Genomic DNA, 16,017 nt, shown 5'->3' on the forward strand with positions numbered 1-16,017 from the left:
TGGGATTTCACATAAGGAAGAACAATTTGTTCTGTAAAAATCAGCCCTCACATAACCTTGTGAATGGAATAAAGGAACATGTATGACTTCTGGAAGTAAAAGACAAGAACATAAAAACGAAAAATGTCCGTGGTTTAAGAAAAAAATGTAAAAGAAAACAGTTTCCATTACAATCTCTCGATAACTTTATTAGAGTTTCATTTCCATAATTTTCCCTATTTTCCTCTTCGCCCACTTATCCCGAGACAAAGATGGCGTCCAGCGCTTTCTCCGTGCCCACGTGACCTGAGATAAAGCCTTTACCCAAATACCATAGAGTGGCAAGCAAATCTGGCGCCCCCTGGTGACTGGTGGAAGCAAAGGCGGCGAGCCTGACTGAGCAGAGAAAGGGAAATGGCGGCCGGCGGCGGCTTAGCCTGATCCGGAGGAACGCCGGGAGTGTGCGGAGCTGCCGGGCTGTGGAGGTGCATGCTGGGCGGCCCGGAGGATAGGCCGCGGATAGGAGCAGGGACCGGGGCGGCTGTCAAGGAAAGAGCCGGAGCTTAGGCTTACCGGTCGCCGCTAACACCATGGTGAAGACCCGGAGGAGCGCCTTGCAAGGCCCGGACGGGAGGTTCATCTCATCCCGGACCCGCTCCGGACAGAGCCGGCTCACTGGCAGGACTCAACCGGCTAAGGTAAGGCTGGGAGGAGACGGAGGAGGCAGACAGGCAGCGGCCATTGTGTCTACCCCGGAGTCATGTCTGCTGCCTGAGCCTGACTGCTGCTCCTGGACTAGTATATAGTGTATTATATAGCTATATACCACTGTCCTGTGCACTGGATATAGGGGATCAGGTGTATTACTGCCCTCTATTATACTATAGTCTTATCTCATACTCTATTATAGTATACAAGTGTCACATATGAGTATATAGTATATCACAGGACACTGGTATATAGTGTGTGATAGGACTGTATATTACATGATAGGACATTAGTGTATATTACAGTATTTATATTTTTGTCAAATATTAGTATATGCCATATTACAGGACAGTCAGTGATATATAGTGTGATATTACTGTGTACTAGTGTATAGTACTATACAATCGCTTATACTTTATAGTGTAGGGTATGAAAGTGTTATATTACAGTATTAGAGTAAATATGTCGTGTGATATAGCTATATATATTACTGTATTGTACAGTCTATTATAGTGTGTGCTTCATATTACATGATCATATATCTTACTAGAGTATAGGTTAGGCTAGGAAAGTGTTAAATATTAGAGTATATTACAGGACCGTGCAGTATAGAGTGTAGTAGCTTATAGTATATATTGTATACAGTAGAATAACAGACTGTATTATATTACAGGACAGTGTAGTAGGTGGTGTATTATACTATATTATCCATTGGTGTAGTGTTATATGTTACAGGACAGTATGTGATATAGTATATTACTATGTTGTAGTATATTGTTGCACTTGGTGTATATTAGTGTATTATATGTTATACTGTAGCCAATAGGACCTTCTATCTGTGATGTGATACATTGTATATGATGTCTGTGGATACTTTGTACTGTCCTTGTATCTCTCCCTGCGCTCTATCCGGCTGTATACCTCTATGTAGCTGGATTGGACTTGTGTACATAGTACTGCAAGTAACTGTAATGAGTTCCCCTAACTTTTAAGGGGTGGTCCCAATGTAGACCAAGCCTGACACCGTCATGGCCTTCCCTGTAATGACATGTGATACGTGCAGCCCTAACCTTAGTGGGGATCACTGGGGGCCCCTAATGGTGAGGCGGTCTGTAGGGGGCAGGATGGTGGGAGTAGTTTCATAACATGTGGAGTAGCTCTGGGCGGTGTCATCTCACAATAGTCGCTGGTTTCTGGTGTGATACAATGACCCCTTCATCTCCACTACACCTCATATAGCAGTGCTCAATTTGTTTGTCCTGGATTCCTACAGGGTTACAAGTAAAAATCTATTTTATCTCTGTACCCATGGGAATGACAGACTCGGCTCTGCTACATCTGGGATGTCCCATGCATAGATTGCTTGGAGACAACTTTTGTGATGGCGCAAATCTTCCTCTATCCGCGTCCTGGCGCCTGATCTTCTCCATGACGTGTGTGCACTGCTCGCTGTGGTGTTTGTGTAATGCCCGGGCTCAGCAGGGCTTTGTGCCCATTGTCGTCTGGGTGCAGTGTGGGTGTAGTGTGGGCACAGCAGGTGCTTGTTGTGTTGTGTGCCGGGAGCTGTCTGGATTGTACAAAAGAACAAAAGTTTCTGTGTGGAGCTGGCATGTGAGCGCCCTCTCTGGTGGATGTGGGCATAGCAAGCTGGGATCCATTCTAACCGTCAGGGCTGTGACAACTGGTTTTTTCAGGCAACACCTTCATGTTGCTTCACTCTCTTGGCTGGAGCCTCCCTGCAATTACCTCGCTGTACAAAATGTGCTTACAAATAAAGTTTTTTTGTTGTGTGTTCTTTGTTGCAGTCATGCTGGATTGTGTCCCTCTCCCCCTCCCCCTGGCAGACATACGTTATAACTTGTTTGGTCGCTTCTCACTTAGGAGTTCGCTCGCAGTTACAGTCAAAAATAAAGATCCGGATTCCCAACCCTCACACAGTCCGGCCTACCGGGCTCAGGACATGCTGGGAGTTGTAGTTTTTGCACGGGGTGAAGCTGGGCACGCATGTCAGCAATCCCGTGTCCTAATGCACATGCCGAGTGTGCATGTGTCCTGAATGGAGACAGGGGAGGTAGGCTGCTGTAGTGTCTGACCTCTGAGAGCAGAAGGATGGGGCATGGCGAAATATGACTGCCTGATCCGTCTCACCCCAGTATCTGCCATTAGGGTAGAGGGGCTGCCGGCCCTGTCATCTGAATAAACCAGAGGATTAGATTGGGTATGACACACGGACCCCACGCTGATCAGCCATACTAGGTATATGGCCAGATGCAGCTCCACTCCTATTCAAGTATATGGGAACCACCACGGTATATGGAGGCTATACACCTCTTATGCATGTCTTCCAGCGGCCGAAACAGCTGATCGGTGGGGGTTCCGGGTATCAGACCTCAATTGATTTGATAGTGATGATCTATCCTGTGGAAAAGTTTTCAGTATCCAACTTTTCCGGACGCTTTCAGGAGGAATAACACAATGCATACAGAATACACGTTTACAAAAACAGTCGTGAAAGCGTTGACAGGAGTTTGTCACTGGGACGGACCTTTTGGCCATAGATAAGCGAGGTCTCCTCAGCTGTCATTTGGATGGGACTGGTCATTGGATTTATGCTTGTGCCCCCTGCAGACATTGCAATGCCACTGTGTAGTTGCAGAGCTGCGGCTGAGGACTGTGAGGCAGGTCAGTGGTGCTGTGTATGACTGGTGGCCGTGTAGCACGCCGTCTGCTCGCCTTCCATTCCCCGCTCGCTCCATACAAGTTCATCTGGGGCCAGCACGTAAGTCTCTGCCTCCTCCTGCATGTAAACAAAGGAGCAGCTGCTGAGCAGAGCCGGCCCGGACTCCACATACGTGTGACATACACTCCTTATAGGCTAAGCCGACCAAACCTCATCCCCTCCCCGAGGCGAGCGAGTCTTCTTACCTATGTTCGCTCTAAGCTGTTGTCCTCTGCTATCAGCCACTGCATCCTGTAGAGAGCTATGTTGGACGTTTTTAAAGGGCTTGTCCAGAGTCCCGTTTTTTTATATGGTGCTAATTCTGATCCATTCATTCCCCTTTCTTGTGTCCCTCCGATCACACACCTATGCACTACAACTCTCAGCATGCACTTCTATGGGTAGCTCCAAAATAGAGCCGGTAAGCATGCTGGGAGTTGCAGTTCCACAACAGCGGGAATGCTACAGGTTGCCTATGTGTCGTGATTGTGTGACAACCCCTTTAAGAGTAAATTCACACGTAACAGATGTTGCAGAAGTGTCTGCGTCTCCTTATGTGGATGCAGAAATTCCCATTCTCCCTGCTTTTCAGTTGCAGAAGTTTCCGCCCCCCCCCCCCCTTCGTTGTGCTCCGATCCTGCGCCGTCCCGGTTTTCTCTCACATTCCAGCTTGTACACCAGCGAGGCAGATGGGGAGGTCGGGCTCCCGGTGACCAGATTTGCCCTTGAATTGTTTGATGCCGTCCCATCTGGCATCTGACGAGATTTCTCCATCCGATCTGCAGAGTGAGGCCGGCACCATGATGGGAAAAATTACACTTATTAACCCTTTGTGCCAGAAAGTCCAACCACTCTCACATCAGTAGAAGTGGAGCGACTTGTTGCTTGGCCCGGGATTCACACACATGTATGAGTTGTTGCAAAACGGATCCGGTATGGTGTGTAAAAATGGAGGAATCTTCTCTATATCTACTGGAAGGGGTTCGGGGCTGATTTTGACTTTGGGTCACAGGATTAGAACCAGTAATGGGTCGCTCTGACGCTTCCCCTTTTCACATGTAGTTACCTGTGCTAAGGGGGCTGGCGGCCTATAGGGGGAAGCTTGGGGGCTGGTGACTAACTCCCATTGAAATAAATGGAACATATCCTTATACATTAAATGTGAACATATCCTTATACAGTGTTGGCCAAAAGTATTGGCACCCCTACAAGTCTATCAGATAATACTCATCTTCTTCCAGAAAATGATTGCAAGTACAAACTCTTTGGTATTATCTTCATTTAATTTGTCTTCAATGGAAAACCACAAAAAGAATTGTCAAAAAGCTAAATTGGATATAATTCCACAGCAAACATAGAAAAGGGGGTGGACAAAAGTATTGGCACTGCTTGAAAAATCATGTGATGCTTCTCTAATTTGTGTAATTAACAGCACCTGTTACTTACCTGAGGCCCCTAACAGGTGGTGGCAATAACTAAATCACACTTGCAGCAAGTTGAAATGGATTAAAGTTGACTCCACCTCTGCCCCGTGTCCTTGTGTCTACCACATTGAGCATGGAGAAAAGAAAGAAGACCAAATAACTGCCTGAGGACTTGAGAAGCAAAATTGTGAGGAGGCATGAGCAATCTCAAGGCTACAAGTCCATCTCCAAAGACCTGAATGTTCCTGTGTCTACCGTGCGCAGTGTCATCAAGAAGTGTAAAGCCCATGGCACTGTGGCTAACCTTCCTAGATGTGGACGGAAAAGAAAAAATGATGAGGGATTTCAATGCAAGATTGTGCAGATGGTGGATAAAGAACCTCGACTAACATCCAAACAAGTCCAAGCTGCCTGCAGTCTGAGGATACAACAGTGTTACACTGTACTATCCGTCAGCGTCTGAATGAGAAGGGACTGTATGGTAGGAGACCCAGGAAGACCCCACTTCTTACCCACAGACAAAAAAAAGCCAGGCTGGAATTTGCCAAAACTTACCTGAGAAAGCCAAAAAACGTTCTGGAAGAATGTTCTCTGGTCAGATGAGACAAAAGTAGGAAAAGGCCTCAACATAGAGTTTACAGGAAAATAAGAGGCCTTCAAAGAAAAGAACACGGCCCCTACAGTCAAACATGGCAGAGGTTCCCTGATGTTTTGGGGTTACTTTGCTGCCTCTGGCACTGGACTGCTTGACCGTGTGCATGGCATTATGAAGTCTGAAGACGACCAACACATTGTGCAGCATAATGTAGGGCCCAGTGTGAGAAAGCTGGGTCTCCCTCAGAGGTCATGGGTCTTCCAGCAGGACAATGACCCAAAACACACTTCAGGTCAGCACTAGAAAATGGTGGTGAGAGAAAGCCCTGGAGACTTCTAAAGTGTCAGCAATGAGTCCAGCCCTGAATCCCATAGAACACCTGTGGGGGAGGGGAGATCTCTTGATGGCAGTTTGGAGAAGGCCCCCTTCACATCTCAGGGGGGACCTGGAGCAGTTTGCCAAAGAAGAATGGTCTAAAATTCCAGCAGAGCCTTGTAAGAAACTCATTGCTGGTTACCGGAAGCGGTTGTGCGCAGTTATTGTGTCTAAAGGTTGTGCTACCAAGTATTAGGCTGAGGGGGCCAATACTTCTGTCCGGCCCATTTTTTGGAGTTTTGTGTAAAATGATCCATAATTTGACTATTTTTCATTCTCTTTTGTGTTTTTTTTTTTTTTTTTTTTCCCCTCTCTATTGCAAGCAAAATAAATGAAGATATTACCAAAGAGTTTGTGCTTGCAATCATTTTCTGGAAGACACAGAGTATTATCTGACAGAATTGCAGGGGGGCCAATACTTTTGGCCAACACTGTACTTCTACCTTCTTTTCAATGTACTCCTAACATGGCTCAAAAAACCCACAATAAAATCCAAAAAGCTGCGTTTCTGCCACATGGGGCCTTAGCCTGGTTCCTGCACATTTCTAGCCCACAACCTTTGACTTGTATTAAAGGATTATCTTATCTTATCTTGTATGGAGTCTATGACTGGGTTCCTATAGGAGACATGTAGCGGATTAGCTGCAATGGACTTGCAGAGTACAGTAGTAACAAAGTGGATGGGATTTAGGCTGGGGCTACACTTTGGCCTTTACAGCATGTTGCTTTGCGACTCTTTCCCTATTGGAAGCAGAAGGACTCTCGCTGTGACCTGAGGGTGCTGAACTTTTACTTTTTGGAAACCTGGTTCCATGTATGGCAGCAATGTGAAAACTGACCTAGGACCTGAGTTTTTCCAGCTGCAGCATGTCTGGGTACTCTGCAGGTTTTCCCTCCATTTCAGGTATGTTTGGGTTTGTTTTGACCCTGGAGACTTCTGACCCTTCAATATGGGGCTCTGCACCCTCACCGCTGTCAGTCCGATCCTCTGGTGGTCACTATGAGCAGATTTCACTCCATAGGCCTGGATCACATCTGTGCATCGGTTCGGGGAGTTCACTTGGGGACCTATGGAAACTCGGGGACCCCATAGACTATAATGGGGTCCGTGTGGTTTCCGTACGTAAAATGTGGGGATGAGCTGCATTTGGAATGGTCCAAACGTAAGTGTGAACTGAGCCTTATGGAGATGTCGTCCTGTGCTTTGCAGTACAGTGTAGATTGTGCAGCTCCTTGGCACAGAACTAGAGGCGATCCCTGTGCATTGTGACTATATACCAACACGTTACAATCTGTCTACATCTTGGCCAGTTCAGTGTCCTGCGCTGCGGCCACAAATCGTACTTGGCCACTGATCGCCTGCACCCTGTAGCCCTTTTTGCTTATCATGCCTTGATATGTGATCAGTATCAGTGATGAGTATAGCCGAACTTCTGCCTTGTCCGTCCCCCCCCCCCCCCCCCCCCCAGTCTCTGGACGCTTCTCCTAAATCTGTGTAAAGTAAACTTATCGTAAATTTACACTGACGTCAGCTGAGCGAGCAGCCGTGTGTGCCAGCGCTCCAGCTGTGATATAGCGCGGCTCGTCCTCCTGCCAAGAATCCTGGGTTTTGTTTAAGACTTACAGATGACTCCACGAGATCTTCTAGTCTACACTGGGGGGTAATAGATCACCTGCCATTAGAAGCATCTGGATTTCCTAACCCTCCCCCTTCATTATTCTGATGCTAATAAGCATGACCTGCTGTATTTTGGGGTCCCCTGTGGGTAGACATTGATCACAGGAGACGGTTTATGGTGTCTAGTCGGGGTTTGGCCTCCCTTGGCCTTGTAATCGATCCGTTGGGGTTGACTGAGTAGAGTTGAAAACTGAGACGTGTAAAATCACAGCGTGCTTCAGGTCAGAGGAAACCTTAGAAATCTGAAATCCTCACAAGGCCTCCATTGAATGAAAGCTGCGCTACCAGCTGCGCCGTGCGAGTGATCCCTGCTGACACCCTGTCTTCATGCACGCTTTACCTGGATGAGCATGCACGTGTGGGGAGAAGGGAGACACCTCTGCTTATGTCTTAGGGTAAGTTCACCTGGGGTTTTTTGGACTGAAACGGTTCCGGTCTAAAATACGGGTAGCTGCAAGTGGTGCAGCGCGCACTCCGATCCGGATTAGACCCAAATGAATGGACCTAGTCGAGAGGAGGGTGTGTCTTCAGGCCGATTCGACTCGCGAGGAAGTCGCTTCTTTTTTCTGGGAGCCAGAACAAACAGCTCCCATTAATTTCAATGGGAGCCGTCTTTTTGGTCAGGATTTTGGGGCAGATACGGCCTCAAAATCCTGACCAAAAAACCCTGTGTGAACTTACCCTTATCCTCCCAGGAATGACGGTTCAGGCATGTTGAAATCTGACATGTTTGTTCCTTATTTTTCCTTCTATGTGCTGTCTGGTTATCTCCGTACACCCAACAGAGTCCACAAGTTACCTAATATGTGTGGCGTCCTGCAGTGCCTATTGGCCGTGCTGTAGATTTTCTTTGCAGATAGATTTGTGAAGTCTCCCATGTACCTCCTAAGGGGTTTCAGTGAGGAAGCACCACCCAAGACCCCCACAGATCAGCTGCTTGAAGAAGCTACAGTGATTGAGTGAGCGCAGCGCCCCCCATATCAGAGCAGCGGTACTTGGTATTGCAGCTGATCTCTAGGATCAGGAACCAACGTGGATGGAGAGACGGCCAAGCTTACACTTTAATAGGCGTCCTGAAATAGTTTGCGCAAACTTACGGTATTTAGTTCTTACTAGGAATTCTATAGAAATGAATGGAGGGAGAATCATGACCGCTCTTCTCACGGCTCACAGTGACCGCCATTTTGGAGATGTCTTTTATGCCAAATAAAATCAACATTATAACAGGTAAAGAAAGTATTCACAAGTAAAAAAAAAAAAAAAAAAAGTTCCAGCACCCAAAATTTTTTTTCTTGTCAGAAAAAATATATTAAAACATAACTTTAATTAGAAAACATATAAATAAATCATGAAAAACATCAAAAAAATGCAAAATGGAAAGAAAATTAAAAAAAAACAAAACACAAATTGACAAAAAATATGCACAAAAACACAGTAGATACTGGATCTAGATAGGCTTAAGTGTTTCAGGATCAGTAGTCATAGCACTAGAGGTCTGACTAAGGTACTAAGCACTGACCTAGTACTATGACTAAGGGACTACGATCCCGAAACGCATAAGCCTATCTAGATCCAGTATGTACTGTGTTTTTGTGCATATATATATATATTTTTTAATTTTCTTTCAGTTTGGCTTTTTTTCTTTTTCATGATTTGTTTGTTTTCTAATTAAAAGTTATGTTTTAACCCTTTCCCGACATTCGCCATACTAGTATGGCGCATGTCGGGTGTTTAACTATGGCGGCCGCCCGGGAGTCGGGCGGCCGTCATAGCCGCTGGGTGTCTACTGTGTTACACAGTATTAAAAATTCAAATCCCCCCCCCCCTTTCCCTAGAACACATATAAAAGTAGTTAAATACTGTGAAACACATACATGTTAGGTATCCCCGCGTCTAAAATCGCCCGCTCTACAAAGCTATACAAATATTTTTCCTGTACGGTAAACGCCATAGCGGGAAAAATAGTCAAAAGTGCCAAACCGCCGTTATTTCATTGTTTTGATTCTGATAAAAATTAGAATAAAAAGTGATCAAAGCAATAGCATTTCCCGAAAATGATAGAACTACCCGGCCTCGCAAAAAAAAGACGCCCTATGCATCCCCGTACACTGACGTATAAAAAAGTTACGGCTGTCAGAATATGGCGACTTTTAGAAAAATTTTTTAACACAAATTTGGATTTTTTTAAGGGGTTAAAATGTAAATTAAACCATATAAATTTGGTATCCCCGGAATTTTACCGAATAACAGAATACAGGTGACATGTCATTTTGGTTGCACAGTGAACGCCGTAAAACCAAAGCCCGTAAGAAACCCGCAGAAATTCATATTTTCTTCAAATCCACCCCATTCTGAATTTTTCCCCTGCTTCCCAGTACATTATATAGAATAATTAATGGTGGCATCATGAAGAACAATTTGTCCCGCAAAGAGTAAGACCTCATATGGCTCTGGGAGCGGAGAAATAAAAAAGTTATGGGGTTTAGAAGGAGAGGAGTCAAAAACGAAAATCAAAAAAATGCCAACGGCGGGAAGGGGTTAATATATTTCTTCTGATTATTTATTTATTTTTGGTGCTGGAACTTTTTTACTTGTGAATTTTCATCAGCCTTCTGATCGGGATGTCATTCTCGTGCATCATTTTTGAGATGCATGCTATTTTTGTCAGATTTTTTTTGTTTGTTTTGGGCTGTGATTTTTCACTATTTCTGCGATATTAGAGTAAAGAAAGTAACTCATGGCGGCAATGACGTTTTCCGTATTCTGGATACCTGTAGCCGTCACTAGGGGGAGCTCACTAAGTGGGCTGTGACTGCTGTAATAACACAGGATGCAGAGAGCTCCCTCTAGTGGTGGATGCGGACACTCAGCGTAACAGATTTTATGTCTAACTACTCAGTAGGGCTCCAGGCTGGAAATTTTGACTCTTAACTTCTAAAATTGAGGAACCACATGTTTCACAGCTCCATTCATCTCTATAGGCAGTGGGTATGGTAGCGGACTGTAGTGTAAAATACTTCAGTTCTTGTGAGTGTTCGGGGGGTCTCAGCGGTCGGATCTTCACCAGCCCATAACTTAGAATGGCTGACTACATTCTTTCATGTGTTCTCAGTCATGACGGGCCCGGATCCCTAGCTTAAAGGGATATGCCGTCAGTATATGACCAGTGCGCTCCAACCTCCAGCTCTTCTACACCTTCCCTTTTAGTATCAGTGGGACCTGGTGTTGTTTTCCTATCCAAAGCCCCCCTTAGCTCTGCAGAGATATACAGACCCTTCATTCTTAGGGCTCAGACCCCCACCAATCATACAGTAACGAATACCTCTACAGAAGGAATAGCTTCATCTCCGTGCACAGTAAGACGATACAGTTCAGAGTAGAAGTTCTGACAGAATATTTTTTTTCCTTTGTCCTTACAGAAAGATGCCAGCAGTGATGCCAGCCTGAGTGACAGCCAGTTATCACCTCCAGCCAAGCGAGCCTGTAACCATGCTGAGCCTGTCCGGAAAGAGAGCCCGAAACCTCGTGCCGCCAAACAGCGGGAGGGATGGAGTATGTCAACCAGGAGATCCAGGTAAAGAGCGTCCTCTGCTGGGTGACATTGTACAGTGTGCTGGAGGTGAGGAGTGTCACGTGACGATCTGGCTGATCCTTGGCGGCAAATGAGAAAATGATCGCCGCCCTCAAAGCTTAGTGATCGTTTTATTGCTCTTTAGTTGTTCCTATTTTTTTTTGCAGAAGTGATCACAGGATGAACAGCCATATTGGTTGCTTCCCTTAAAGGGAGTCTTTCAGCAGTCTTGGCCATACCCAGATGACCCTGACCAGTCTCTCTTAAAGGGATCCTAACATTGGATACCTTTTTTTTTCTGACTAACGCGTAGGAATAGCCTTAAGAAAGCCTATTCTTCTCCTATCTTTAGATGTCTTCTCTGTACCCCTGTTCGGTAGAAATCCCAGTTTTCTTTAGTATGCAAAGGAGTTCTCTCGCAGCATCGGGGGCGGGCCCCTGCACTCAAACAGCACTGGGGGTGTCTCCAATTCTGTGAGAGAACTCTCCAGCGCCGCCTTCATCTTCTTCTGGAACGCCCTCTCCCTGCGTCTTTTTCCATCCTGGGTTTTAATCTTCTAGGCATGCACAGTTGGCTCTTCCATTGGGCCTTTGGCAGAGCCAACTGCACATGCTTGGGCCACAAGAAAATGGCCGCTTACACCAGCTTACTGTGTAAGCGGACATTTTCTTGTGGCCTGGGCATGTGCAGTCGGCGCTGCCCGAGGCCTAGAAGATTGAAACTCAGGATGGAAGAAGACACAGGGAGAGGGCGCTCTAGAAGAAGATGGAGTCGTCGCTGGAGATTTCTCTGGCAGCATTGGGGACGCCCCCAGTGCTGGGGACCGCCCCTAGTGCTGCGAGAGAACTCTTTTGCATCCTGAAGAAAACCGGGATTTCTTCCAAATGGAGAAGACATCTAAAGGTAGGAGAAGAGTAGCTTTTCTTAAGGCTATTCCTATGTGTTAAGTCAGAAAAAAAAGGGTATCCAATGATAGGATCCCTTTAAATAATCAGGGTTGGGGCTTGTTCACACAGTGGAATCTGACCATAAAGTAGAGCGAAGTCATTGGCCTCACTGAGGGCCAGTGGGCACTGACTTTTGGCACCTCACTGCAAAGGACCCGCCTAAAGCTCATCTAATGCAGGGGTAAGCTGTATCTCTCCCTGTATACTATATCGACAGTTCTGATGTCCCAAACAAGACACCAAAAAAATTGTTTCATTGCTGAGTTCTTTCATAGCTCATACTACAGTCATCATTCTGAGTCTGCTGTATCCTAAGGGGGGCGCTCTTCCCTCCTTCCCTGCCTGATATGATAACTGACCCACTTTAAAAACCCAGGAGACTATACAATCCATTCTGACCTCCTAGCAAAGTGATCCTAATGGATCTGTCACAACCTTCATTGCTGCTTTTAATACATACTGCAGGCGAGACGTCAGTGTGAACAGAGCCCAGAGACATTTTAGAAATGAATTGCTTAAATGAAATGATAGAAAATCTCAGCCTGCCCGTGACTAATCCAGGTCTGCGCTTCTGTCCTAGGTTATTATCCCAGTCTGGTGCTACTTTACCAAACAGCCACAGCAGTCTATGTAAGTATTTCTACACAGCTGTCTCTTTTACTTTTTATTATCGCTCCCTTGCTTCTCAGCAATGAGTCTTAAGGGGAAAAAAATCTAAAATAATCTACCGGTTTGTATATACAGCTCTTAAGGTAAATGATGGCTATGAACTAAGCCTATGTAGTTTAACCCTATAGTTCTGTTATCCCTCTGCCTTCCTACTGACGGTAGAACATGCGGCAGTGAGGGCGGAGTCAGACTACACAGGGTTTGTTTGTAGTCTGTTACTATGGAGACGCACTGTACACAAACAATGGGAGCTTTTTAATTAAGAAATCATTGAAATATTTGCAAATAGTTTTTAAGGCGTTGACATCCGATTAAAGGGAATTGACATCACATGCCCTGTGAAATGGACACAATGCTCAGAGAGCTCGCTGCGTCGTCCGACAAGTGTTCCATGGTGGGTTTTGGGTGTTGGACCCTCACAGTTCTTCAATGCATGACCTATTCTAAGGATAGGTCATCAGTTAGAAAGTCCCAGAGAACCCTTTGACGTTTTCGAAAATGGATTGAGAATGATATTTGTGACACCTGGGCCCTCCTATCACACACTGGAAACAAGTGCTCAGTCAGTCATTGAATGCATCAGTGACAGACCTCAGCTGGGAGAGGGGAGGGGTCTGCATGGGAGAGGTGAGGGGTCTGCATGGGAGAGGCGAGGGGGAACGGTGAGGGGTCTGCATGGGAGAGGTGAGGGGTCTGCATGGGAGAGGCGAGGGGGAACGGTGAGGGGTCTGCATGGGAGAGGTGAGGGGTCTGCATGGGAGAGGTGAGGGGTCTGCATGGGAGAGGCGAGGGGGAACGGTGAGGGGTCTGCATGGGAGAGGTGAGGGGTCTGCATGGGAGAGGTGAGGGGTCTGCATGGGAGAGGCGAGGGGGAACGGTGAGGGGTCTGCATGGGAGAGGTGAGGGGTCTGCATGGGAGAGGTGAGGGGTCTGCATGGGAGAGGTGAGGGGGACTGGTTAGGGGTCTGCATGGGAGAGGTGAGGGGGACCTGTGAGGGGTCTGCATGGGAGAGGTGAGGGGTCTGCATGGGAGAGGTGAGGGGGACCGGTGAGGGGTCTGCATGGGAGAGGTGAGGGGGACCGGTGAGGGGTCTGCATGGGAGAGGTGAGGGGGACCGGTGAGGGGTCTGCATGGGAGAGGAGAGGGGGACCGGTGAGGTGTCTGCATGGGAGAGGTGAGGGGGACCGGTGAGGGGTCTGCATGGGAGAGGTGAGGGGTCTGCATGGGAGAGGAGAGGGGGACCGGTGAGGTGTCGCAGTAAGAGAGTGGTCCTTTACTAGCGGACTCTCATGTGAATAGCAGCCGTGTGATACTACATTTCCCCTGTAAGTTGCTTCTTTCCTTGGCAGTTAGTCCTTGTCTGGGAGTGGGACCTGCTGTGATCAGATGAAGTCTCTTTTCTCTCAGCTGGGAAAACTGCAGCTCTCCCAGTTTGCCAAAGCTGGTTGGGGTATGCTGGGAATTGTAGTTTTCAGTGGTAGGCCCCACTATAAAGAGGTCGCCGTGAAGTGGCTAGTGGCCTTATACACCTTGATCAATATGTGTCCTAAGAACCTCATGTTCAGTATTGTAGAATTTGCTGAGAAGCGCTAGATCAATGTATGAGATTGGGATGTGCGGGCCATGTCTTTCTCTTTTTGCATATGTTAGCACTGTTGCAGCGCTGGAGTCCTGGGTTCAAATCCAAACAAGAACAACATCTGGAAGAAGTTTGTATGTTCTTCCTGTGTTTGTATGGGTTTCCTCCTACACTCCAAAGACATACTGATAGGAAGTTCAGGTTGTGAGCCCTATATGGGACAGTGACCAACAATATTTTGCTAGTTTCCATCTACCTAAGTCTGACTCTTAGCTTCAGGCCCAGTGGAATTATTTCTTGCTGAAATGTTTAGTTGTGACTGTGTTAGGCTAGGTTCACATCTACGTTCGGGTGGGGTCTGCTTGGAGACCACTGAACAGAAACCTAATCCGCATAAATAAAATAGACCCCATAGACTATAATGGTTTCCGCTTGCAGCGCTTTTCTCTCCGCGTCTTTCAGAATCCCCATACGGAATACAAGCGTAGATGTGAGCTGAGCCTTAGATCTCCGAATTGCTCTTGTGCAGTCTCGATTATCTCTGTATTAGAAGAAATTCAAGGTAAAGAAGCTGATATGATAAGGCGCTATACATTTTTACCACGGTGCTTGTGTTCTATTGTAGCTCTTAAAAGCCGCCGTGTGGAGAAGGAGGGTAACGTCGACCATCCCTGCATCAACGGAGGACGAGAGGTCAGAAGAAGCTGCAGGTCGAAGAGTAACCGATTCGAAACCCTGAACCAGAGTTTATTGTTCGACCAGCTTGTGAACAGGTGAGTGGTGGCCGTCACCTCTGATCAGTGAGTGCCCTCTAGTGGCACACCAAAATATGACATGCACAAATACTTTATGACTGTGTAAAGGTTTTCTTATCCTATACTGTTATGGCGGATCAGCAGCTCTAACATTGTGATGGGTGAAGATCTGATACCTGGGGCCTCCTGTCTTTGGATTATTTCCTGCCCACCGCGTATCAATCAAATCTAAAATAAATGGGCCTTTTATCATGGCGGAGTGGGAGTGTAGCTGTTCAGAGAAATACTGTGAGGAGCCGAGACCCCTCCTAGCACAGCGGTGATACAGCGTTGTGCTTGGCTTTGTGTGAAGAGGCTGTAGCGTTCAACTGAAGAGTGCAGTCTCTTTAAATGTGAGCGGCCTGGATAGCGGACCCCTGCCTATTTTTAATGACCCCAAAAACCCTTTGAGTCCGTCAGCAGTTTTGACCTTTAAACCGTCTCTCATTGCAATATATAGGTTACATGGAGATCAGCTGAAAATACACGTGTGTGTTGATGGCCATGCAGATTGCATGACAACGTAGGAGATTTAATACCCCTGGCGCCATGATCACACCAGGCTGTGTGTGTGTGTGACCTTTGGGGGGAGCATAACAGTCAGCCAAAACAACTTTCCCCTGTAATTCGGGTTTTTACATTAGCCTTAGTTACAGATGGAATAAAAGCCTCCTAACCTGAGCTCATCTGGGACCTCTAGGCCTGGCCTATGGTGGAACTAGTGACTATTGAGTCATCATTGTGGCTTGAATAGTTGTGTACACAGTAATGGGAAAGCAGGGACGGTAATAACCCATCCCTGCTTTCTCTATAGAAGCCCCTGGCTGTAGTTACGGCCGCGCCTCTGGTTCTGCAGCTGCACAATTTTTATTTATTTTTTTTGCAGCTGCTTAAGACTGTAAAGACGCATGGGTATGTCCTTACGGGGTTAAGGGTGCACTGCCCAGACGAATATAGTGAACTGCAGTACTTAAGAT

At 46.6% G+C, this 16,017-nt stretch overlaps 1 protein-coding gene across 3 annotated transcripts in view; it reads left to right on the forward strand.

Annotated features, from left to right (window-relative positions):
- The first annotated feature begins 344 nt into the window (after positions 1 to 344).
- ATAD2B (ATPase family AAA domain containing 2B) overlaps positions 345 to 16,017 on the forward strand; it is a 64,161-nt gene continuing 48,488 nt past the window's right edge. For all 3 annotated transcript variants that reach the window (XM_075269183.1, XM_075269185.1, XM_075269184.1), the window contains exons 1-4: positions 345 to 677; positions 10,898 to 11,052; positions 12,578 to 12,627; positions 14,872 to 15,019. In XM_075269183.1, coding sequence (XP_075125284.1) covers positions 570 to 677; positions 10,898 to 11,052; positions 12,578 to 12,627; positions 14,872 to 15,019 — 461 coding nt within the window. In that variant the 5' untranslated portion in view covers positions 345 to 569. The remainder of the gene's footprint in view (positions 678 to 10,897; positions 11,053 to 12,577; positions 12,628 to 14,871; positions 15,020 to 16,017) is intronic.

This window comes from Leptodactylus fuscus, chromosome 3, assembly GCF_031893055.1.
Source record: "Leptodactylus fuscus isolate aLepFus1 chromosome 3, aLepFus1.hap2, whole genome shotgun sequence".
Classification (NCBI taxonomy): Eukaryota; Metazoa; Chordata; class Amphibia; order Anura; family Leptodactylidae; genus Leptodactylus; species Leptodactylus fuscus.